This window comes from Eurypyga helias, unplaced genomic scaffold (assembly GCF_000690775.1).
Source record: "Eurypyga helias isolate BGI_N326 unplaced genomic scaffold, ASM69077v1 scaffold13035, whole genome shotgun sequence".
Taxonomy (NCBI): Eukaryota; Metazoa; Chordata; class Aves; order Eurypygiformes; family Eurypygidae; genus Eurypyga; species Eurypyga helias.
The window spans coordinates 1-27,427 of NW_010252158.1; the positions used below are offsets into that span (position 1 = coordinate 1).

General features: G+C 35.2%; 1 protein-coding gene across 1 annotated transcript in view; it reads right to left on the bottom strand.

Moving 5' to 3' along the window:
• Positions 1 to 533: 533 nt before the first annotated feature.
• Positions 534 to 27,427, bottom strand: part of LOC104505685 (protein fantom-like) — a gene marked incomplete at its 3' end in the record, with an annotated part of 57,024 nt that continues 30,130 nt past the window's right edge. Inside the window, 11 exon segments of the mRNA XM_010152272.1 lie at positions 534 to 618; positions 7,260 to 7,443; positions 16,241 to 16,320; positions 17,415 to 17,577; positions 19,103 to 19,174; positions 19,635 to 19,682; positions 20,885 to 21,099; positions 22,698 to 22,747; positions 22,749 to 23,056; positions 25,182 to 25,333; positions 26,726 to 27,178. Of these exon segments, the coding sequence (XP_010150574.1) occupies positions 534 to 618; positions 7,260 to 7,443; positions 16,241 to 16,320; positions 17,415 to 17,577; positions 19,103 to 19,174; positions 19,635 to 19,682; positions 20,885 to 21,099; positions 22,698 to 22,747; positions 22,749 to 23,056; positions 25,182 to 25,333; positions 26,726 to 27,178 (1,810 nt within the window).

The following is a 27,427-nucleotide window of genomic DNA, read 5'->3' on the forward strand; positions in this document are numbered from 1 at the left end:
GCTGCGTCCAGCTCTGGTGCCCTCAGCAGAAGAAGGATATTGACCAGCTGGAGCGAGTCCAGAGGAGGCCACAAAGATGGTCCAAAAGCTGGAGCACCTCTGCCATGGGGACAGGCTGCGAGAGTTGGGTTTTTTCAGCCTGGAGAAGAGAAGGCTCCAGGGAGACCTTATGGCACCTTCCAGTACCTGAATGGAGCCTACAGGAAAGCTGGGGGAGAACTTTTTAGAAGGGCCTGTAGTAACACGACAAGGGGTAACGGGTTTAAATTGAAAGGGGGGAGGTTTAGATTAGATACCAGGAAGAATTTCTTCCCAGAGAGGGTGGTGAGGCGCTGGGACAGGTTGCCCAGAGAAGCTGCGGATGCCCCATCCCTGGAAGTGTTCAAGGCCAGGCTGGATGACGCTTTGAGCAACCTGGTCTAGTGGAAGGTGTCCCTGCCCATGGCAGGGGGGGTGGGACTTGATGGTCTTTAAAGGTCCCTTCCAACCCAAAACATTCCATGATTCAGCATGAATTCAGCATTAATATGTACCTGTCAGAACATTGATCTGGCTTTAGCAGCATAGACTTGAGATACTCTCTTCTTGCGCGATTATTTGCCTTATCCACATGTATCACTGCAATGCAAAACAGAATTAATATAATTAGTTATTAGTTGTTTTTCATCTTTTAGAATAAGAGCACGTAGAAAAGAACAAAGCAAAATAAACATTACTTTCCCTTGTCTTTAGTAAGGAAAAGAAACAATGTTAGAATCAAATTTGAAAGGTCATGTGATCTAATGGCATGTCACTGGCAGGTTTATGTGCACACTGTCAAAAAAGATACAAGCAGCATGCCACATAGCTGTCATTTTCTGTTAATGGCAATAGCAGTCATGATTTTAAAAGCCAGTGGTCTTTATGGCTTTGTATTTGAAGTGATTTACTGCATTTTCTTCCACTGAGGAAGCTAGTGATAATGATAACGTATGGCAGAGTGCTTGTCCTTTTTGACAGCCTCAGTAATTTAATACTCCTTTCTTGCCACAATATTTCAGTAAGAGAAACATCTAGACCAGTGGACTGGAGAAAATCCCCAGCCTGAGGAGTGTGCGTGAGTGCTCTGAAAGGCTTTTATTGTTTTCATTTAAAATACAAACACAAGGACCAGCTTTTAATATTTTTATCATTAATATGACCTACAGTGAAAAATAGCCTTGGTTTGGAAAAAACACTAAGAATGAGAAACAGGGTTTTAGGAAATTCTCTAAGAACTTTTTGGGCATCTTATATTAACAAAGTAGCTGGTTTCTTGCAAATGGTAGCAGCCTTCAAGTATCAGTAAACCACAGTGAAAGATTATACAAATTCAGGAAGTGAAAATGGAAAAACAGTGTTAAAGGAATGTTTTTTTTTTTCCTCCAAAGAAAAAAATGCAGCTAAAACAACTCTGGTAGGACGTAACTAGAATGAGTATAACCCTCTAAGAAACAAACAAGTCTTTAAAGAACAGTTTTCTTTTGTTTTTGAGGGCAGGAGGAGGAGCTAGAAACCTGTCTGACTTTAAATTCCAAGATCTTTAATATTCACATGCCTCACTCTTTTTTAGTTACTCTGCCACTGTACTCACACACATTCTTTTTCATTCTCCACATCACATTCATGTTTCCTTTTTCTCTGTGCTGACAGAAATATTTATTTCCTCCTCTTTTCTATTACCCAAAATGAACTTATTTGTATAAACAGAAATGATCAGTTCTATCAAGAAGGAGAGAGTACTGGAATACAGGAGTATGGAAAAGAGATAAGGCAGCTCAAGTAATTCCTTGTTAAGGGATTTACAGAAAGACGGATCTCTATACAAGTTCTTCTAGGAAGCACATCTTGCAGAGCCAGTGGTTCAGTAGGTTTCTCCAAAGCTGCTCCTCAGCTCTTACCTGGCCAGCAGAATCACTATTAAAACTTAGTTACTTTCAGAAAGCCATCACTTACAATTGGTGTCTGAATTACTCAGCCAAAGGAATCTGCAATTTAACACCCTTTTTTCTGCTAACAGAAAGCAAAGCGTTGGTGCTATACCTTGGAATCCTTAGTTCCCACATTCTTACTTTCTTTGACAGGTTGGAAGAAGCTGTTACTGGCATCTGCTATTCTTTTGGGCATGTGGATGACTTTCCACATGTGCTACTCTCATGGCCAAGTGCTCCTGGGGCCATCACAGGAAGTGATGAGGAGGCAGCAGGGAGACAGATGGACAGCCAAAGAACTTCAAAGGACCTGCCACATCAACAGATTCTTCTCCTTCCCCATACGCATCCCAAATGGAATTTCCAAAATTCAGTAGTTCTGTATCTCAGTTTTAAATGGCTATTATTTACAAACCTAAAGAGTTTGAATTCATTTCACTCAAAAAAATAATTCAGACTAGAAAGTAAAACACTCAACACAAAGGCTCCATTCAAGTTGGGGGAAAATGATTAACCATAGTAAAAATAGAATTTTTAGATCCAGATGAATAACATGCTATCATATCACACCTTAGCACTGCCTGAATTGCTCCGAGGCACTGAACATCTATTTCTATTCAATTAATTGCAAAACGCATTCAGAAGTAACTTGTGACAGTTTGTACCTAAAATTATAATTGTAAAGTTTTTCCTAAAGAAGCACTAAAACTTGCAGATTACAATGATCCTGGAACCCTGTTAAAAATCACTGCAATTCCAAACATTAACACAGCTGGTTCTGTCATAGCATAGTTTTATATAGTTCACTTCCTAACAAAAGTAAATGGCTACGTGATGAAGCAGAGTTTCATCAAAATTATGAAGAAAAAAGGCCTCATACAGTGCTGAACCTTAATGGAGAAAAGGAATAAACACAAATAAGTGTAACAATGTCTTCTGATGACAGGCCTTAACATTTCCATTTGGGTTACACTAAGGAATCCATCTTTTAGAATTTGGATATCCAAAAGTTTATTTTTATAAAAAATAAGCCCCATCATTTTTTCCCCCAGCTCTCTTTCCTTTGGTCTACTTACACCTGTAATTCAAGGTGTTCAAATAACCACCTGTTCATTCAAAAGAGAAAGCTTTCCAATTAAATGGCATACAAAACCTTTGCAAAATTTCACGTATTATCCTTGTCCTTCTGCTGCCTATTCTTTAGAACCATTATATAAAGGGATAAGGATACACTTCACACCTTCTATCAATCTTACGTTCTCCTAATTTTCTTGCCATCTGAGCGTTTTTTTCTGGTCAAGTCTTTGTATTTAATAAAATACGAATGCTTTTTTTTAACAACATTTATGAAATAACTTTTCCTTCATAACTTGAGTAATACTGACTTTGACAAGAAAAATGTTTATTTTACTGAAATTAAGAGTCCAATATCAATAGATGCATTTATATGTGAGGGAAGCTGGACTTTGTTTGCTTGGAGCAACAGGTTTACCTATGTTTTTCTGACTGAAACTGCCATTGCATTCACTTTAAAGCACATATGGTGACATGACTAGAAATAAGTAATTTCTATCACACAATTTGATACCGCATAAAAAGGTTAAAATATGAATTCATTCCTTATTATGATCAAATCAAAGAACCCATTAAAAATTCAGAATTCTTTATTTTTACCAAATTACAGGATAGCCATGGTGAGAGTGCAATTTGGCAATTTCCACTCTTCTTTGAATTCATGTGACTGTAGTGCTTAGAAACATTCTTGGATATTCTATTAACTCCTTCCACCACTAATAAACATAACAGCTCCTCTTCTCAGTCAGTAGGACCATCAGTATCATAGATTCACAGAATGGTTTGGGTTGGAATGGACCTTGAAGACCACCCGGTCCCAATTCCCCTGCCATGGGTTCCTCAAAGCCTCCCCGAGCCTGGCCTTGAACATTTCCAGGGATGGGGCATCCACAGCTTCTCTGGGCAACCTGTGCCAGTGCCTCACCACCCCCTCTGGGAAGAACTTCTTCCTGATGTCTACTCTAAACCTCCCCACTTTCAATTTAAACCCGTTATCCCTTGTCCTGTCACTACAGACCCTTGTAAAAAGTCCCCACCAGCTTCCTTGTAGCCCCTTCAGGTACTGGAAGGCTGCAATAAGGTCTCCCCCAGAGCCTTCTCCTCTCCAGGCTGAACAAGCCCAACTCTCCCAGTCTGTCTTCATAGCAGAGGTGCTCCACCCCTCTGAGCATCTTCGTGTTCTCTTCTGGACTCAGTAGATATAATACTTAATGCCTTGGGAAATCAACAGTTATACAGTGTAACTGTAGAGCGTACAGATCTCCCATTCAAGTTTCTGTTACAAGACCTTGGAAGAAAGAAAGTGATCTTCTAACCATTCCTAGCCAACAAGTTCTGGTCAAAGCAAACAATTAATGTCAAGTTACATGTCTAACCATTTGTGAAAAGGGAAATTCATAGGATCTTCTATGCACAGAATAATGGAGTTCTCCTATATTGTTTTTCAGCAAGATTCCATTAATCTTCTGGTATCTTACAAATCAAGCAGTGACAGCAAAGGATGTGCAAAAGGTATGGAAAAACTTCAGGTTTTTTTAAGCAACAAATCTCATGAAGCCTTATTTATTAGTTAATATGCTTTTAGAACAGTCAAGCTGTTCCAGTTATAAATAATATTAAATATTTTATTTATAAGATTAATAATTTTTTAGATTACTTATGTAGTTATCCTGATTTTCTCCATGTAAAAACCTAGAAGACTTAGTTTCCTTCTAAGGTCAAAGTAAATTTCTTTCTACCCATGAAAATCTCATTTTTATTAAAGAAAATATTCAATTAACCTCAAATATTCAACATGCTCAAATCTAATTAGAAATGAATAAGAGATGCAGTAAAGCTATAGTAAACACTCATGCAGATTTCATTACTATTATCTTAGTGGCTTTCCAACTGACATTATCAAACAGCAGACTCATTAGATTTTTCTTCTCCTTTATGCAAAGCTAATCTTGAGTAGAAATTAGATGACCAATTATCTAAGCAAAACTCTGCAAATAACAACCATACTGGTATTATGCTGCAGAACACGATCCTGAAGCAACTAAGACCAAAACCACCTCCTGATACGAATTTGTTAGTATAGATTAAAGTTTAAACAGTTCTGTATTTAATACTTAAGCAGCAAATACAAAAATCAGTTGTCAAGCCCAGTTTTGACTACCAGAAATAGTATGATACAGCACTACCAGACTGGAAAGCCTTATGAATTACAGTCTCTACAAAGCATGTTACTATTTTCAAATATCACAGCTTGAAATATTTCTGAGTTTTATAACATTAAGAGTCTGAAATTTTTTTCTGTATCCATCATAAAGTAGTGAAACACAGCAGAGTCAATACTTAAAAAATTAATATGCTTAGACCATTCTCAATATACACAGGAATCAGAATATGGCATAAGAATCTTTATACTTTCTGAACACTTTCTTTATACTTTCTGAATGTAAGAAATTCAGGGAGAATTCAAGAAACAATAGAAATTAAAAGTGTTAAATGCCTTTTATTGGCTTATGGTGTTATTCAAAGCAGGTTTTAAAAAAATTATTTCAACTACATCTGCCAATCTAGAACATTTGGAAAAGTGTTTACAGCAGCTCAAGATGAGTATTGTCCAGTTCATAACAAGAGTTCTTACTTGTCTGATGTCTCATTTAGTATATGAAGCCAAAAATCCCATTTGTTTGAATGCAAATAAGCCTTAGTGAGTGAAAGAGTTTGCAGTGCCATTAGTTTTTGTGTTTTTGTGGGTTTTTTTGTTTTGTTTTGCTTTGTTTATCCCTAAAGCCTTACAGAAAGATTACTGTCTTTCTCAGAGTCACAGAAGTTAGCACATTCTGCCCTGTCCTCTACATTCTCTCTCAAATGGGCATTCCCACTATAGTGATGGTTGATAGGACAGCTATGAAGGATTTCATTCTTCAACTATGAGGTAACCCAATAGGTTGATTATTAGGAGGATTTAATGAGTAAATTCTCTGGTAAATCTCTTTCTAAAATCAGGTTTCTAGACAGTAGGAATTTTAAAGATCTCACTCTGACACCACTTTTGGAAAGCCACTTTTACAAAATTATTCTGAAGGAATGCTTAATTTGAATGTCTTATTCGTGGTGTGTCACAAATAGCAAAAAATTGAAGTGCTCCAGGAGTCTCTCAGCTAAAAATACAATACTTAAAAAGTCCAAGACAAAAATGAAGCACTCAGACTGAATCCTAAATGAAATAGACATAAAAAAAAAAGTTAATAAATACTTCTTTTCCCAGCTATTTCAATTAACAAGAGAACTATCAATTACTGCAATAGTTCTGTGTATGCAGCTAGTGTAAATTACATGGTGTATTGACATAAAGTATTTTCAAATGTTCATTTATTAGAGAATGGCATCAGAAATAGCAGGGTTAAATATTATGAAATCACAGAATGGTTTGGTTTGGAAGGGACCTTGAAGACCACCCAGTTCCAACCCCCTGCCATGGGCAGGGACACCTTCCACTAGACCAGGTTGCTCAAAGCCTCATCCAGCCTGGCCCTGAACACTTCCAGGGATGGGGCATCCGCAGCTTCTCTGGGCAACCTGTTCCAGTGCCTCACCACCCTCTCCATGTGGAATTTCTTGCTCATATCCAGTCAGAATCTATCCCCTTTCGGTTTAAACCCGTTACCCCTTGTCCTATATCTACCTGGTCTTGTAAAAATAAGTAGCTACGTATTAGTATTAAACATGGCGAAATAATTTCTTATTTAAAAAAGTTCTTGTTAGAGAACCACCAAGTATTGCTGAGTGATGATCAAGTCCAATTACACATTTTCTCTTTTCAACTGTATTTTAGTTCTACATGGTTACATGGAATGTTTTTCTTTTGCTGCATCATCATGTATTGATAGAGAAATCATGTCATCATTTTCTTCTAATATGAATATATAGATTTTAGTGATGTACAGCCTAATTTTAAAATTTATGTGCTAGCAGCATATTTAATTATGTTGTAATCTTAGCATTTCATACACAAGCCTACTTTAATAATTCATTTTATACTCGATAATCGCATCCTTACCTCATTGATTAAAACCAACACTGAATATTTCCCAAAATCTTTGAGAAATAGATAAATACAATCAGTTCACAGATAAATGAAACTATAATATATGTATAAGAAGTAGGCTTTATTGGCAAGCATTTTCCTAAGACAGAATTTATGAGAAGAACCAAGCCTGCCCAGGAATACATCATACTTACCAGTGTTAAAGTTGTAGTGAATCGTCTGACCACTTGCTGGTTTTCGAAGTGACAGTGGGGTCTCCTTTTCAAGGACATTGTATAATCTGCATTCTACAAACAGCTGCTGGATTGTTTCATCCAGTGTAATTCGTGACTCAGTAAGACAAAGTGATAGAATTTCAATCCGGATTTTTTCAGTGGCCTATTTCAAAACAAAGCACAAACGTAATACAAATTACTTCGTGTTTCTTGAATTGTTAACAGAAAACAAACATACATGTAAATCATTGGCTATTTTGTATGATGAACACTCATTGATTTTGACAAAACCACAGTAAGATTCTGAAGCCCCAGGGTTTGTAGTTATGAAAATTGTTGCAACAAATACTGATTTACACTTGGTGTTGAAAATATTTTTGCAATGGTCCTACTCTGCTGGAGAAGATTAAGTTAAGGTTATCTTCATGTACAAATTACATCTGAACCACGAATTTCAGTTGCCACTATTTTTAGCTACACAGCAGAGTGATTTGTATCTTGATCCTGTAACTGCTGGAAACAGACTCAGTAATCTTGGATTCTGAAGTTTTCCGAATGAAAGAGGATTGTTAGATTCAGTGCCTACTGTAGACTGTACTGCAAATAGTTCAATAAAAAACCATCAAGTCACGAACTAGTTAGGCATGTAAAGTAACACTGTTTTTATATGGAATTCAACTTCATATACTGGTCTTTTCTAGTTAAATCAAATATACATTTAAAAGTTAAAACTAGCAATGCGATAATAAAAGCAATATTCCAAGTGTTCTTCACCAGAGCCTTTTCTTATTATCTTTAACTAAAATGACATTTTTTTGTTGCTTAGATGAAATTGTTTCATAATATTTGGCAAAGTCTGTATTATTTGCATACAGATAAATTTTAATAAGCTTTACGTGTTTAAATGGAAATGTCAGTCTCCAGAGAAAGAGTCACAAATATTTCCCTAGGTGACTCTGTGATTCAAAGAAAGAAAAGCCACTACGGTGTCAAAATTGGAGAATATAGGTGAGCATTCAAAGATGAGAGTCTTCAAAGAGCAAACAGAACATGTTGGAGTTCAAAAATGCCTTTTTTTAATTTTTTTTCTTTTTTTTTTTTTACTTCTGCCTTTTTGGGTTCATAACTTTATTAAAAATATTCTTCCTATAGGAAATATTTCCTATGGGGAAATATTTTGACAATTTTTGATTGTAAACTTAAATCACTTGAAGTAATAAATTATATTCCAAAGATTTGCTTTCTAGATTTACTGTTAGAACTGCAAGTCAATGAACTGCAAGCTAGTATGCTAATTTATTATGGAGTAAGATTATATTTTTCCAAGCAAATTATATAATTAATCAAACTGAAAAGCAGGTGTATCCTATTGTAAAAATATCCATCATACAGAACAATTTCCATTGCTGTCAAGCCCTTTCAATATTTGATGAAGTAATTTTACCCCCTCCTCTCGAAAGACATTTTCTTTTATTATGTATCCTAAGACACTTTAACTAAAAACCCAAATCTGAATATTTCAATAAGGTTGTTTTATTATTCAGTAGATTCATGGAAATTTTACTAGGATGACAGAAAATTCCACACCATTCTGTCTCCACTAATACAGGTACATGGCTTCAGCTGGCAATATTACTGGGATTAGCATAGAATGATGAAATATTTAAAGGAATTTTTTTTTTCCTAAAATCTAATAAATCAAATGACTGCCAAATGTCATTAAAGTGATGGTCTTTGACTTGAATATGCTTTTCATATTCAAATTTGAAAAGAAAGAGATGAAAGCCTGGAAAGGTTACTCAGTTTCAACTAATAACCTCAAGCACTCTACATTCACATGCATAAAAAATGAAATTGGCTCTATTGTCTAATTTTACTTCAGAAACAACTCTTTTCTTCTTGCATTGAACAGATGTATTAGCATCTGTATTTAAAGTGATACGCTGAGTGGTTTTGTTCGCCCCAAAGTATTTAGCAGCTATGTCAACCTAGTTTGTACACAGACAGTAGTTTATGAATCAAGTCCAAATATAATATCCTGTATTATGAAGTATTCCTTTTACATATCTTAAAATTTGTTTGACACATTTAACACTTGTAATTGCATATTGTAAGCAAAGAATATTACAGATTTTCTAAGGAGAGCAGGGTAAATCCAGGTGTTCTGCTTTCTAACAAGCTGAGCAAACAACTGAGTCATACTATTAGAAAACTGTAGGAAAAAAAATATTACTTCACAGCTAAATGGTCAAAAGTATTTTAAGGCTTGGTTTTATTAATATTAAACATGAATAGAGCATATACAATAGAAAACAAAAGTTGATTAAAAAAAGCACTTACAAATAAAAATACAGGACTGCTTTAGAACAGCACGGTTAGCATGACATATTTCACTGCTAACACAAAAACACTCATATTATGTAGCCATGCTGAAAATACATGTTGCATCCAATATATGATAGGAATTAATTTTTAAACAACCTTTTGTATTTCTGTGATGCAGAGGGAATTACGTTATTCAAATATTTTTCTACGCTATTGCTGGTTTTTTTTTTTTTTTTTTTTTAAATCTTGGTCTCTTATTACCATTCAAGTGAAAAATGGATAGTTTGTCATGACCAATTACTTTCCACAAATCATTCTACTTTGATGGGAATAAAATTATTCTTTGAATTTAGTATTTAAAACAAAATATAATATGAAATTTCCTCTAACAGAGAAACTAGATGGGTCTATTAAAATGCAGACGAGTAAATGCTTTCAAGGAGTGTCTGAGAAACTGGTTTGGTGCATCCCCTTCAAGTAAGGAAAACAAACACTGACAAGACACTTATTCTATGGCAATAGTCTTTCTTCACCATATAATATTGATTCTTTGCAATTAATACTACCCAGAGATTTGGAAGTCACTGAATTCTTAACAAGCTTGAGGATTAGGTTAAGTACTAAATGTATTGGACACTACGTCAGAATTTGAAGTCCCAACATAACTTTTGTCATCTTTCTGATGTCTGAGATTAAAAACAACTGTTAGGGTTTTTTTTCTCCATAAAGAGTCTTGACTGCTACCTTCAAGAAGCTGTATATTCCATACTTCAATTTTCTTTTTGGTCACAATAAAATGCAAAGACTTTGATGTGAACAATAAAACCCCAATTGACTCAAATGATCCACAAGAGCATCCCACAGAATTAAGTGTTCTACAAAAGAAGAGTCTGTGCCTTCTGCACAGAACAGCATCATTGAAAACGTCTTGCTTATAGGAACAATGTAAACAGTGTTCCTACATTTTACATTCAGTTTTAACTTATATGTTGCTCTTGAAGAACTCAAAGGAAACTCATTCAACTTGAATCCTGTTTTTGCCGATGCTCAAAAATATTTAAGCTGTACTCCTTAATATTTTATGTATTTATTTCCACAGTCCACTCACCTACTTGTTCCCTTCTACTTCAAGCACAAAGCAGATAAACTATAAGCTCTTGTCCAATAATCACAAATAATCATCCATTTGCTATCAATGCTTCAAGCACTATTAATATTACTTGAGTGACATATATATTTGTTGTATTAGAAAGTATCCTCTGCCTCTAAAAAGTGCCAAATTCCTGTGATCATCCCATTAACAATGTCCCAACAGAGCTATAAAGCAATGCTATCACAGGAATGTCAATCTAATTTACCTGTTCAGAGACATAAACATTACTCGTTAAGCAATTATGATTAACAGGGAAACATATTACACAGAAATACATATTACAAAAAATTATTCTAGTCTTCAACTGTATGCGGTGTTAGGAACAACATCTACAATTTTTAGATTTTCCCACCAATGGTGCAGATGTGAGAATAGAAAGAGGGATATGGCAATGCTCCCTGTTCCTTCTCCAAACGGATGGGAGTTAACAGAAGTGCACGCACTTTAGACTCTCCCAAAGACCTAGGGCACAAAGATGTTTCCTTGTTCAAGGGCTTTATTGGAGCTGGATTTACTCTAAGGAGGGAAAGGCACCTGTAAATTTCCCCTAGCAGCACTCTTCTCTGCTAGGAGGAGAAGGCAATGGTGCAAGGTTAGTGCCATAATAAGGCTCGACACAAACCCACCAGCTCTGACTAGAATTAAGAACACACTAAAGAAAAGAAATCTAATTGTGACAATAAGTATGTCTCTGGCTGCTGTCATTTTATCTAGTGCAGAGTCCAAATTGCTCATTTTCAAAGCATGAACTCATCTTAAATATTGTCAAAGGCATGAATTTCTTTGCTTGAAATAATTCAGTGATTAAATATGGACTCTTCTATGCAAATCTGTAACATACCCATCAATGCATTGTTTTTTTAAGAAAAGACAATTTTTAATTCAGTATAAAACACCAAACATTTTGGAAAATACCAAGCTCCTGAGGGATCTGAAGCTTTCCCACCATGACCAGGACAGCTATACATCTGAGCTTAAAAGTCACATTTGCACTTTGCTCATAATACAACTTTTGATCACCTCAATAATATACTTTCTTCCCATCAAAAACGGCTTGCCTCCCCTACTCTTTCTGGAGATTAAAAATAAGATTGTTCAATGTTTCTCCTGAAGTTAAATTGTTTTTAAAGATCTGGTTTTGCAACTTGCCTGTGGCACTGCCCCAACTAACAACTTCCAAAGATAAAAACTGTTTCTAGGGATGAGTAAACATAAAAACCCAAATGTATCTGGAGCTGTTTGACTCATGAGATACCAACTTCCTTAACTCTTGAGTTTATTTTCTCCCCAGGAAGTGGGGAAGGCTACATAAGCAATATTGTTACAGTCCTGAACCAAGCCACACCCCTCTCTCTCCCAGATCATCTCAGAGGGGACATTCTAGTGTTTAAATACTTCCTATTGATTATACTAGCAGATAAAATTGAATCCAAATAATGACCTTAACAGATCTCAAAGCCAGCCAGCTACATCAGTACCTAATTTAGTAATTCAAATGCTCCCTCAACTTAAAATTACCTTTCATTTCAAAAGGAAGCATGATCCTTAGATAAATAGGCATGAAAGACTGAAAATTTCTTGACAAAAAGAGGTCTTACTCTGTACATTTTTGGTATGCTAATACATGTCAACATTTAAGTTACAGAAATAAGATGAAATAAGTAGCAGTAATATGTAAAAAACTGAACAAATATAATCTGATTTCTGCTTTTGTATGTATCTATGCATGCATTCTTCTACACGTGGATCACAGACCTATGGTTTGATTGAAAATAAAATAAATTTTAAAAATCTTATTTGAAAGTTAATTCATTTAGAAAAAAAACCCTTAGTATGGGAAGAAAGCTGAAGCATCAGTATAGTATTTTCATCTGTTAAGAGTCCATCTGCAGTGAAAAAAACAATATACCAAATTGCAAATTTTTATACAGCTCTTATTTAGAACTGTAATACTTAACATTTGATACTGTTCCTCCCACATCACCATGCCATTAATGTTGTGTGGGGGCAATATACACATGCAAAAATGAATGGAATTTGATTCTCTCTCGTATTACTGACAGTGTGAAAAAAATTATACTTGGTAACATACATCACAGCTAATCAAAACCCTAATTTAGTTTCAAATCCCATCCTTTTCTTTTTAGACTTGCAGTTATAAAAATACTCCTTTTTCCTTGTAAAGTCACCGTAACTTACTTGCATGTCAATGAGCTCTGATAGATACAGTCTCTCAGGTAAGCAACTGAGGAGCATTCACATTCATAACAATAAAAAATATTACCAGCTAGGTTCAAAATGGCTCCTGTTGATGCTTTTCCTGTGGGCTTATGCACTCAGCCTTAAATCTGACATTCTGTTTTATATTCTGACTAATTAGTTTTATTTGTTACCTAAAACGTAATGGGTACCTAGTGACTTAAGATTCCCTTCATTTGAATCATTTTAAAAGCTGGTGTTTGGGGCTGTTTTAGTGTTGCTTCTCCCTCTTCTTTCAGTTCTTCCATCAAGAAGAATGACTTGTAGTACATGCTATTAATTAATTATTACTTTAAAGTATATTTGACAAGTGCTACAAGTTTTAAATCCATCATTTCAGTGTACTGTCTATTCAAACGACCACCACCTCAAACTTTATCAGTGGCAAAAGACAATTTAGTATTTTCCTGGATTCTTCAAACTTACTTTTACTTTAGTTCCTAATAGTGACTGTAGTATGAAAGAATCACCTGAAAGACGCAGAACGGGAAATGGTCTTTTTTAATCTTAGACCCCTCAGTAGCCTTTGAAAATATTGACTATGAAGCTTTAATAAGGTACTTTTATCTTCCTCTGATTTTATTTTCCTCTTGTTTTATAAATATTAGTATGTGAGGCACACTTACTTCCCCAAATGCAGATACCTCATAAGAGGAAATACACTGGTCAAATAATTGTACAAAAAAGACATAATAACAGGAAAATTATTTAATGCATTGCTATATATAAGCTTACAAGCTCCTTTACATCTTTCCACCTCTGCAGAAACATGTTTCATTGACCAGCAGACCCCAAGTGATTGCTATTGTTTTTTAATGGTGTCTAAAGAGAGATTAAGACCTTAATTCACAGGAAATGATGACAGTTTTCAATAAACTGCTATTAGCACAAGCTAATGCACTCACAGTATCTGCAACAAAAAATAGAGACTTAAACACCTATAGAAAAAAAACAGAACCACCACCAAATAAATTAGGTTTTGCCAGTAATTTCCTTATGGACACATTTTAAGACAACTTGGAAGCCGACATCAGTAAATTTTATTGTGATAACTGAATGCTGTATTATGTCCTGTAAGGATACAGTGTAGACATGAGGGGGAAAGGGAGGAGGGGATGGAAGAAGAGATTTTTTTTTTTAAACATATTTTTTTAAATATAAAGCCATGCCAAAGAAAATGCAAATTCCCAGTTTTGATGTCTATTTTGAGGATCTGAAACAAGGCTTTTAATCAATGTATTATACATCAAATTGATAATGTTAACTTCTGATTATTCAAATGTATGAAATATTCATAGAGAACTGTCCAAACTTTTACATTTCTCAGACTTCTTTTCTCTATTAATTATCATGCCTGGAAGCTTTTTAGTAAAAGCAGCAGCCATCAGCCTGACTGAACCTGACAAGCTAGCAAGGCCCAATTACACTGGCACTCTGTGGCACTTTGATGTACTGGAAACGAAAAGAGATAGGGGCAAATTGTATAGCACATTATGTTAATGACTTGATTTAATCCAGCCACTAAACTTTATGTAGCCTGTTAAAAAAGATGCTAACACTAATTACGCCACTTTGGAAAGGAAAGAAGGGGACAAGCATTTCATACCGACAAAGTGAAGCTCATAAATGTTGTAAATGAAATGAAACAAAATGAAGTAATCTATGATTAATTATACATCATAGACAAGAAGAAAAGAGAAAGAAGCAAGTGGTACAGCTAAGTACTGGAAAATCTGTTAGATACCCCTTATGATCAACATATCTAAGAAATAACCATGAACTGTCTAATTTGCAACATGCAAAAAAGTAACAGTATGATCTTAAATGGCTTAAACAGTTTGGCATGCAACTCAGATTTATAGGATAATTAGCATAACGATCTCTAAAAATCACAAGTCTTATTTACAGTGCTTGATTACCAGCAGGATATTTATCTAAAAGATAAAAGGCACTGATTTTTAATCTTAAATAAATAAAACTTCAATCACACTTTTCACATGCTGTATTCTACATTTAACCCAAGATTTCAAATATAATAATGCCTATTTTTAAAATCCAATATCAAACATGGTGCCTTCATAGTTTATAGCTTCTGTTGTCATATCTACCCTTCGTGAACATGCACTGTGTTACGAGAGGAACAGATCAACAGAGAGAGGTAGAAATGAATGAATCTGAAATGAATCTACATTCAAAATCCTCTCAGAAATGGTCTTAAATAATTCTGAGAAAATAAAATACAGAATGATTATAAATACATAGATCAACCGTGTTATCATTTGACTTAATGGTGATGAGTAGCAGTCATATTAGTTCTCAACATTACAGATGAAAATTTTTTAGAATTTACATATAAAACAATTAAATTCAAAAGTACCTTCTTTAAGTCTCCGCAGCGTATACTGGTGATAGCACTTCTAAATGGCTCCTACAGCTTAAAAAGGAGCACTATTTCTCATACAAAGCATTGCTTCTTGTTGCTAGTTACTTTGTAAGATGTCACACGGCATTCAAAACCAGATAAAACACCCCCATAACTTCATACTACCTCTAGGTATTGCAGAACAACAAAAAAGGTAAGACTTGACAGGATATAACCAGTATACTCCCAGTCCTTTAACAACCAAGACAGACTAGAGAACTATCAACTGTTACAATTACTAGTTATATTTTTTAAGAATGACCAGTCAACATTAGAACTAAAAATATGAAACTTTTTTTTTTTTTGGAGAACTATACTATTTAAATGCTGCTCAAAGGAAATTTTCCAAATTTGTATTATGCTGTATTTTGTTATTTTGCATATATGACTTCACGCTCATTAGTTGCTGGTTTTAAGAACAAATAAAAACAATATCATTACTGTGTGTGTCCACAAATAATACCAGAAAAAGAAGTACCTTGAAGTGATTAGATACTGCAGAATTTACAAAACTTACTCAAAACTGATTTCTGTTCTAACACTGTTGGGAAGTCAGGAATCTGTGTGGATGAACTAGAAAATATGTGCAAGGTTTGCATGTTACTATATCACATGTAAAATATGGTCAAGTTTACTTTTTTCCCCTCTGTGAAAAGGTGTCTATTTGAACCAGAAACCATGTATTTGTTGAAAATGCCTTAAAATAGACCTTAGATATAACAAAGCTACTCTGAGAAGAAATTAGGCTTAAAATACTTTTCTTAGAGTATTTGTGGCAATTATTTGGCAAGTCTGACTCACCTGTTTAACAGTCTTGGATAGTGGAGTTGAAACAATACACTCATCACTGTCAGTTACTATTGATTCAATGCCATCATTTTCTTGTCCATCAACTTGATCTGGGGGAGAGGAGGGAAATCAATGTAGTTAAACCCCCTATATTTGCAGTTCATCTGAGACTTGCTGAGAAATCTGATAGCAATATATTTGCTTTTCTAATAAATAAAGTACAAGTGCCAGGTAAATCTTCTCTTCCTTGCAGAAGATTAACACTGGCAAATCAATGATGTTTAAAGTCTAAAGCGCATTTTTTTGATTTGCTAAAAATTAGTAATGTTTCCCAGACGAAAGTTTATGTGCGGAATGATACAAGTCCTGTGATGAACTGAAGCATGAACAGTTAGTTTTATATAGGAATATTTGTGGATTGCCTCTGACTGTGTTTAACACCATACGCATGTAATGAAGAAGGTAGCTCTGTTTGCAGGTAGATTATTTTCTAAAGCATTCAGGTCTTTTTTCTCTGGAGAAAACTACTTATAAACATAACAGGGATTCAACAGCATATTTTTCCCAGTTTTTCTAAAGAATTCTTATGCAGAAGCTGTAAACAACTGAACATATAATTTAAGCATTCTGCTTGTGCATTTACTTTAAACTTTGTATCGTGGACTTGGTTTGTTTCAATGCTAAACAATTTAAACTCAGAGGTGGAACAGGATAACCTGGCTTTTATAATCTTTTAATAAATCTGCCTTTAACAACTTTATGTCACAGACGTGATAAGACAAACTACCCCTCTCACTGTCTGAAAGGATTTCCGATATCAGCACTGGCTGTTATCTGCAGACAAAAGGAGCATATTCATTAAAATAGTCTTTAGAACAGCACAGTTCTGAGGAAGAATATAAAGGCATTTAAAATGGAAGCCAGGTTTCCTTTAATATTTTATGAATCTAGGTCAAATACCAGATTTTTGCATTCAATTACAATGCAGTTTCCATTTGGGAAGAAAATAACACCACCATATCCACCACCCAGCTTCAGCTGTAAAGTACCCCAGAATATCATTTCTGTCATGATGCTTCTCATAATGAGGAAGCTCCTACTGCTAGTAAGAAATGCTTAAGAAAATGGAAAGAGACATAGATGTATTAAGAAAATACAGTTACTTATTAATAAAAATGAATTCTACCTTCTGGTTCCAATTCTTCTCCTATGTCTGTCTCAGAGCTCTGGTCAGCCAAATGCCCCTCTGAGACATGTGAGGGGTCTTCTTTTTCCTGTTGAATTTCTTCAGCCATTTCCTTCACCTTTTCATCTGCTAGCCTTTCTTGTTTAACCTCTTGTACCACATGCTATATAAAAATAGATAAACTTACAGTCTTTATAACACTCCTTGAACAGGCAGTTACTGAAGTTCACAACTTTAAGAGTTACAGCTCACATTCCTTGTACATAGTCTTTTAACAATTATATTGCTTATGCAGTGCAGGAAACAATGAGAAGTTGTCAACTCCAGTAACAAATAATTGATACAGCAGAAAGACAATTCTCTAACAATGTATATTTGGGAAAAGATAACTATCATAATCATTTGGTACCTGTCAACATACATACAGACTTTTAGATTTCCAGATTCATATATATTTCAGTTCTTTCAGTTCTACAAGACTCAGTTTAAAGAATACAACAAAACCACCACCACCACCTTACTCAGTTGGCAATTTTCTAACTTGAATTATACAGTATTTTCTGTTTCAAAAGCAAGCTCAAATCCTATAAAAAAGAGTCAGCTTTGCTACAAAATACAAACATCTTATCTAAGGTAAAATATATTTAGTGCATAACTTATTCTGAAATAATCTTCTTCCCTTTGTTCTCTTCGAGCACAATGACACAGAATAATACCTCACCAATGGATATAACATTACAGACACAGCAACTTCCATGGAAATTTGCTGGAGACCTATGTATTATTTATTATCCAACAAATCTTCTCTAGGACTGAATTTTCCACTGAGACACTAATGCTTCACCTCTTACCCTCAGAATCCAATGGATAACTTCCAGCTTCCACAGAACACCTGGGTTTACCAAATGTGAATCTGAAGAGTTATTTCTATTCTACACATTTGGAGCCACACAAAGCCAAGCCATGTTACACACTCAAGAGCCTTAGTCTATAAATAAAGGATACCCCCGAAGTTTTCTAGACGTAGAAAACTGACTTTGTCTCTCTTATGCTTTTCCTCGGAGCAGATGATGTCATTATAACTGACAATGGCCATTCTTTTTAATCCCTTCAGTGACAGAGATGCATTTTGTGGATAAAGTTTTCAGAGAGAATACTCTTTGATTATTCAAGTTGACCAGTACCACCTGATGTGGTGGAAAGGAGACATAACTTCTCAACCAAAGCCCCAGGTGAGCTTTAAAGCAGAAAAGTGAAAGGATGATAATAGCCAGTGATTATAAATGTGTTACAACGCTAGAAACTACACTTTGTCAATTTGCCACAACTTACTTTCACAACCAATTGGACTGTTACAAATTACAATATTTAGTACTTTTCTTTTCCTTGGAGTGCTACATTTTAGCAATATTCCCAAATTCCTTTCTTCATTTCCCTCAGCTATATAATGGTAATTTTTAAAGGTAAAACAAAAATAAACTTCATCCCAAGAAAAGGAAATAAGAAGATATTCTCAATGACCAGAAAAAGAAGATTGTCATCACATGGAATCACTTTTTTCATATTTTGGTGAAATTCTTGAGATCTTACTTTACTGTAGCTTGTCTTTTGGTCCACGATAACATGCACAAGGAATTCAAAGGTAATATATTAATCTATAAAATCATAAAACCTGAATAATCTCATACCTCTGAAACACTTGGAACTGTTGAAGCCTTCATCTTCTGTGTAAGTTCCACGCTATTTTCAACAACAGAGTCCTAAGTAATGAGTAAATTAGGGGGAAGCCTTTAACATACAGTAGATAAATAATACACAAAAGTAGGTACAAATTTACTGGTGGAGAAGCATTTGGGGAGAAAATTTTTGTCCTCCTTTGCTTCCTTGTATTAGCATTACTGCTACTAAAGACTTCTGATGGAGACCGAGTAGCTGTCTCCCTCAGAAAATCCTAGTTTGTGAAAAAATTTTCAACTTGGAGCGTTACTGTTTGTACAGTTGAAGATATGTTGTATTGTATCCCCAACCTATATGTCATACTATCATTCACTGCCTGGGACATCCCAGTCCTGTGTTGCTAAAGCAGTTGTGTGTTCTCGACTACTTGTTCTACAAACTGTCTGTTCTGAGACATAAGTAGTGTATTGTGATTCAACATAAACATGCAAAATACTTAAAACGTATCGCCATCGGCACTGTACTACGATCCAGAAAACATACTTTCTTGTCTGCTTGAGCCACATGCTGCCTTGGTTTGGGTGTGGGTTTCTGTAATGAAACAAATAGAGCTGAAGACCATTTATTGCCATATTCTAACCATCTCATTTTACAATAAATTTTGAGGGACCCTGATTTTTCTTGAAGCCAAATATAACCGCACTTAATTCAATTCTAAACAGACAAGATTATTTAGGTGATGGTTCAATAAGCAGCACCCCACCCCCCCCCCCCCCCCCACTCCCCCAGATGGAAATGAAACCTTTCCAATTTCAGCCACAAATGGGTATAAAACTCTACAGAACATCTATGGAAGGTGACTTCCTGGTGAGAAACAGGACTGAAGTCAGTGATATCATATATCTGACAGAATGATTTATTATTATTGTTTATGGAGTGCTTGATGACTTTCCTTTTCTCTAGGTAAGCTTACAGGGTTACCAGATCTTTGTCACCTTTCCTCATCAAATTCCCTTTGGAGAATTTTAACATAGAAACAGAAAGGCATGTGGTAATAGTTGCAAAACGATCCAGAAATTTCTGTCACAAAGTTATAATAAAAAATCCAAAAAATAGAGTGGTTTATTACTCTTCATGCTTTGTTCTCTTGATGAAGGTAGAAATTCTCCATTTCCACTGATTTCTATATACACACACACACACACAAATATCCTTATGCTACTTTTAATTTTTGGGTGATTTTTAAGAAGCTATTGGGTATCTTACCCTCATGCTCCAGGCACCAGAATAACAAAGAGTGTGGTGCAGACACACCTACGTATCTGCACATGTGCCTCAGGTCTGACTGCTTGAGAATTCTTTTGGTTCAATGCTACCCCAATTGACTGAGTTCTGACTGAGTTTCTAGGAGACCACAGAAATAACAGCTGATTTCATGACTGTCATCCATCTCAACCATTGCCCTTTAGTTGCACAAGCATGTTGGTACATTTTTATGTAGAACATCTACATTGAAAAGAGAGTAAGTCCTAAATCAATAGGGAAGACCCCCTTTTTCTCCCCACTCTTTTGCTAACCAGTTATCTACCATTCTAAAAGACTTTAAAAAGTTTTGGACGCATAAAAAGATTTCACTTTCCAAAGGAAGCTGAAGACGGTGGTTATATGAAGTATTTGTACAATGCATTATTTTACAGTAAAGACAAATCCTGGTTGTCAGGGAAGAACTAAATGACCTCCTGTAACAGGTCTTTTCTATCTCTTAACTTCTGTGAGTTTCTTAAATTACTTACAGTCAGCGATGAAGCAAAAGGAGGAGACAGGGCTGGAGTCTGCGTTTTTTCCTCTGCTACTAATTCATTTGCAATTGATTTCTCATTTTGTATGTAATTCGTTAAATCTGCAGCCATTGTTGATCCACTTGGTGGTACATAGGCAAGCTTCCATTTTAATCCAACTGTGATGGTACCAGCAGCATGACCTTCAGGGTCTGTTAGTTCAAAAGTACCTGAATGCAAAAAGCAAATCCTGTCTAAATTATCTTATTTTATACATATTTAAGAAAATGCAATGCAAAACATCAGTAATTGATCAGCACTGAAATTTATTCAGTGGCACAGTGACACATCATTCCAATTACAGTTATTTATCAAATCATAATTATTGCATGCCTGGGCCAATAGAGAGAACAAGAAAGGATTTCAGACTTTTCATCCTTTTTAGGACCATGATAAATGAATGTTTGGACACCATTTTTTAAAAAAATAACTGCGGATTTTTCAGAAAATATTAACTACTTTCTCTTAAATCTCAGAAAACGTCATGAGGGGAAAAAAATCCTGCTACTGCAATCCACCCTGTAATGAACAGGTATCCTGTTTAGATTCACTGCTATCAATGGATAAACACAAAAACAAACACCACTTCAAAAATTGACTTCAAATGCAAAAATGCTGGAACATTCTGTTAGCACTATCTTAGCAAACAAAAGAGGTATTTGAAACTCTTTGTCTCCCTCAGTCTTTCATTTCTCTAATGTTTGAAGTTTAATGTTTGTATTAAAATGCTTCAGTTGACAGCTCTGACACAGACTTTTCACTAGCCATAACTTAAGCAACACTGAGATGCAAAATTTCTTTCCAGGATTGCATTAGTTTAAAATTCTGTCAGACCAGAACATTAGATGAATGATAGGGATATTTAGAACCATTCAATCATTTAGGTTGGAAAAGACCTTTCAGATCATAGGCTCCAACCGTTAACCCAACACTGCTAGGTCCACCACTAAACCACAACTGCAAGAGCCACATCTACACATCTTTTGAACACCTCCAGCGATTGTGACTCAATAACTTTCCTAGGCAGCCCATTCCAATGCCTGACAACCCTTTCAGTGAAGAAGTTTTTCCTAATATCCAATCTAAACCTCCCCTGTCACAACTTGAGGCTGTTTACTCTGGTCCTGTCACTTGTTACTTGGGAGAAGAGACCAAAGCCCACCTCTCTGCAACCTTCCTTCAGGTAGTGGTAGACAGCAACAAGGTCTCCCCTAAGCTTCCTCTTCTCCAGGCTGAACACCCTCAGCTGCTCCTTACTGGACTTATTCTCTAGACCCTTCAGCAGCTTTGTTGCCCTTCTCTGGAAATGTTTCAGCACCACAATGTCTTTCTTGAAGTAAGGGACCCCATTACTGAACACAGTATCTGAGGTGTGGCCTCACCAGTGCCCAGTACAGGGGGACAATCACTTCCCTAGTCCTGCTGGCTACACCATTTGTGATACAGGCCAGGATGTTGCTGGCGTCCTTGGCCAACCTGGGAACACTGCCAGTTCATATTCAGCTGCTGTCGACCAACACCCCCAGGTCCTTTTCCACCAGGAAACTTTCCAGCCACTTGTCCCCAACCCTGTAGCGTTCCATGGGGTTGTTTGTGACTCAGGTGCAGGACCCAACACTTCACCTTGCTGAACCTCAAACAACTGGCCTCAGCCCATCAATCCAGCCTGTCCAGATCCCTCTGAAGAGCCTTTATTTAGTTCGGTTCTTAAAGAGACACAAAACACTAAGTGAAGATTTTGTTAAGCTTAAAGAGGTCTAATTCTTACCTGAGACAGATCTGTCATGTGCTAAAGAAATCAGAGGCACGTTGGCTTTCCATACTTTCTTCTGTTTCACCATCATCAAATACATAAAAGGTTAAGGATGCTGATTTTAGATATCTGTCCAAATCTGCATTCATTGCCACTTGGAAACACCTATGGTCATCTATTTGTGGGTTGTTGCTGCGAGGAATGATGGGAGTATCATGGTCTGCAAAGTCAAAGAACTTGTAGACAACATAAGGATTTGGCTGAAGATGTTTTTTTCGGGATTGTAGATTGTTACAACATTTTATTGTAATGTGGAGTTCATTTAAATTGCCATCTGCTGAAGTGCTGAGTTGGGCAGTTCTGAGTATCTGCTGCTTTAAATGAAAAAGAAGTTAAATTAGAAACATGAGAATTCTTATGTTGGCAAACTCTAAGAACTATATAAATAGAACAAGTAACTGATTATTTCAATGAAACTCCAACTACTGTTTAATATTATATGTCAAAATACTACTTGTTCTATAAATTCAACATCATCTCTCAGGGGTTGTTGGTATAAGGAAATAAGAGGTTAAACTCTTCAAGTCTGTGACTGCTTTATTCTTCTGCAGTCTACTTTAGATCTACTCATCACTTGATTATCTACAAAGCAGTAAAGAACACAATTTTAAGAGTGATTCATATCTAGTGCCATGTTAAGGATTCTGATCTAGACAGCTATTCTGTGTCAAATTTTTTTATTTCTATAGTCACTTCCATGTATGTGCTTTACAATAATTAAAATTGCACTGCAGATTCCTCTGGTTTTTAATTCTTCCAAAATCTTACCTACATAAATGAGTTACAAAAATTAGAAATCAACTTGTGAGGAGTAATAATAAATGTTTTAAGTAAATTTAAAACAATGATATCACAAATATTTTTAATTACCTATCAGCATGGCTTGTACATACTGTGAAACCCATAGTTGGAAAACTAAAAAACCCATTTTAATAATAAATCAAACAATAACAAGAAAAATAATGATTATCTTAAATGAGTAATACCCTTCCACAACGATCTCAAAAAGGCTGCCCATTTTTACTGTAATATGTCACAGCTATTTTCATTAATTGTAGGTAATTATCTTGTTTGTGGAAGCCACAGTTCTTTCTTCTGGCATATGGGAAAACATGTATCAGTTCAGTTTTCTGTGACAGAATATTATAAAAATATTTTGGTTAACTAATCCACACTGAAAGAGTCAAACTGTCCTGTTTGGTTTTCTCATTAAGTCCTCAATATGCAACCTTAGGACAACTATTTCTGGCTACATACACAACTGGATGAAAAAAAAAAAATCATGGCAGTTGATGCACAGTTCATGTTGCCATGACTTCTGCTGCTACACAGGACAGGAAATTTTGTATGTATGTTTAACTAGTGAAAGCTTAAATTTTAGAACATACAACTGAAGCTAATTTTGCAGCTGCAGACTGACAGAACCCTTACCATAATGTAACCATCTGCTACAGACATATGACTTTTAGTATCTGCCATTAAACATTTCTGAAGACTGCAGTATTTCAAACAACTCTGTAGTAGCTGTTATTTATTTCTGCCATTTCCCCTATATTCTCCCACATAATCAGTATATTTCAGTTGCCATGTTTGAATTCACAATTTTACAATAATTACAACAAAACGCTCTGTTCCACATGCCTCAACTTTCAACTGTGTTTGGATTGGTAACACAGCTAGAAATAACAAAATCAAAATAGAGAAAATGAAAGAACAGATTTTGGTATTTAACAATGGACAGATTTTGTGAGTTAGTTAAAACCACCTTTGATGCTTTTAAGAATCAAATTTAAAGCAAATGTTACAATGTTATGAAACACAAAGTTATTCTGAAAATGCCTACGCTGACCTTTAACAGAATTCATACACTAAACATATTTCTCAGTTTACATCATGGAATCCACTGAGTTTCTATTATGTTGTAAGTTTACATTATGGAATAATATAAAGTTACTCCAGACTTAAGTAATTTGAACAGCTACAGATTTTTAAAAACTTACTTTTAGAAACTCTAAAAAGTTTTCATTTATGCATTTCAACCTGATAGTTTTTAAATCTTAAGAACAACCACTGCACCTGTTACACTGAAATTAACCTAGTTGGTTTAACATTCCTGAATACTGTACTAGAAAAAAAAAATGTTAACAAAATGTGGCACTTCGAGCTAAGAAAATTGAATATACTAATTTCAGATATTCTAGTGATAATTGCAGTAAAAATAAATTTCTGAAGTTTTAAACTCTGTCTCTTCAGGAAAACTGTAATTCAACTGGTTCTTTATATGAAAAACGTGTCACTCAACTGCTAAAGGTATTTTCTAGTTCAAGAACCTTTTATTAACTTTGAAGATATCCAGACTTGAAGTAAACTGTTTGAACTGAAAAAGTAATTTTGAACAGTTTATTCCATCAAAACTGTGAAGTACAAGCCCAAACATACCTTGGATGGTTGTTCACATTTCCTCAAACTGGATGCTATATACCCCAGAGCCTTTGACCTCTCTTTGTAGAGACGAATAGCTTGCTCCATAGGAACTTGTAACCTGATCCAGTATTCTATGGTACCATAGTTTTGGACGTTTCCTTTGAGTCCTAAGGAATAAATACATATGTGACTGCATTAATTTTCTTTTCAACATTAAAGTACTTAACTCAAAAGCTAGGAAACACCACAAATTAAAATTTAAATTATCTTGTGACTATGCATTATGACAGTGTTTGTTACATGAGATGTGCAGTTCATGTCAGAGAGAGACAAGCACCCCTGTGGCTCTACATGGATGATCCAAAACTGAAACATGACCATTTTTTCATTATGTAATCTGCAATATTTACTGTCAAAGCTATAGAGCTAAGTCAAGTTCATTATTTAATCTCTATAAGGCAAATAAAGCTTAGGACAATTTTCTATGTCAACAGTTGGAAATGTCTCAAAGTGGTATGGAGTTTAAATTACTGGCAAAAATAACACTTTATAATGGCTTATTAAACCAGATTTTTGACACAAGTGGGAAGTTAGAGGTCTTTGAATATAGACATCTGACTAAATGCTTCTAAAAGAAAGGAAGCAGCACCGAATATTAAGTACTTCTTAAAAAAGGTGTTATCTTAAAATTATGTTAAAACAATGAATTAAATTAAAAGAAAAAAAAATGCACAAAACCTCAACCTTATATTTATGACACTTAGGTCAGATATAAAGTACTGATGTTTGACAGTCTTAAAATGCAGAAATATTTTTCGTTTTAATGTATATTCTGCCAGAGAAACTGCATATGCAAAAGTAGAGTAATTTAATTTCATTTAAATATATTACAAGACTTACTGTTGGTGTCACAATTGAAACCCCTTGTATCAACAAGTCTCAGAGGATGAAAGAAATTTGCATTGAATAGTTAAAACACAACAATACGTAAAAATAATAAAGCAAAATGAAGAACAAAATAAGGAATTTGAAAGTATCTTCTCTACATTATTCATAGAGAATTTCTCATACATGAATAGTACCACAATACAATCAAGTACACTGCTCTACTAATTGCTTTTCTCTGTGTTGTTTTCATATAATTCTGTTGACTAAGGTGATGCTATCTATTAAAACTTTTTACATGTGTAGTAGGAGCACTTTGCAAGTAACCTTTATACAAGACAAAGAATCACTTGCTATTTTCAGACAAGATTCTCTAATGTCATTTCCAGCATGTCACATAGTTCTAACAGCATGTACTTCAGAATCACTGCATTAACACCATCTTTGTCCTCAGCCATTAGGTGCTAAACTGCACCTGTCAGAGCTTTCTCACAAGTGTCTGCAGAATCACCAAAACATGCTGCACAGCCAACAGGAAATATCATGTTGTGTAAACCTTTTGTGCTTTTCTTCTGAAATAGCAATACACGAATTCATTGTTGGCCAAATACACATTACTTAATTGTCACTTAAAATACTGCATGAAACAGAACACTCTATGATATGTTAATTACCAACTAAATTTGCTGTGCTGTAGATCATCTTGTTGTTTTCCAAGATTTCATGGAAATTCAGTTGGCATGCAGCAACAGTTTCATAATCTGTGCCACAGGCATGATGAACCTCAAGCGTCATACTGCTTTGTTGTATATACTGCAAGAAGTTGTCATTAGCCTGCACAACGTACTGAGAAGTGAAGTCATAGGAGGGGCTATGCCCATAAACTATTGGGGTTATCTGAAGTTCGAAGTCATAGAATGCAAAAGTACAAAAACTTGCAGGTTCATGGTCACCAAAAGCATGCAGAACACTAGAAGAGAAGATCACTTTGCTGATATGAATTTCAAAAAGGTTCTCTCCTCTTCGTAAATGAAAAGTTTCATCAAATTCACCCACTGGATCGCCTGCCAACATTTCTGGTCTGGGTTTATGCGGTTTTGTACCATAGACAATATCATTTAGTTGGGCTGCAACAAATAAAACAGAGGTACAATTTGAGAGTCTTGTTTGAAAATCAAATATAATTAATGACTGAGTAGAGAGGAAAAAAGCACAACTCAATTATATTAACAACGTTACTTTCTTAAAGGTGTTACCAAAAAAGAAATCACATTTAAAACCATACATCTACTGCTCATTTAGCACACTGGCAGCAGTCAAGAGTATCTCCACAATGGAGGTGCTTCAGTAGACATAAAAATAGACACAGACCCCTC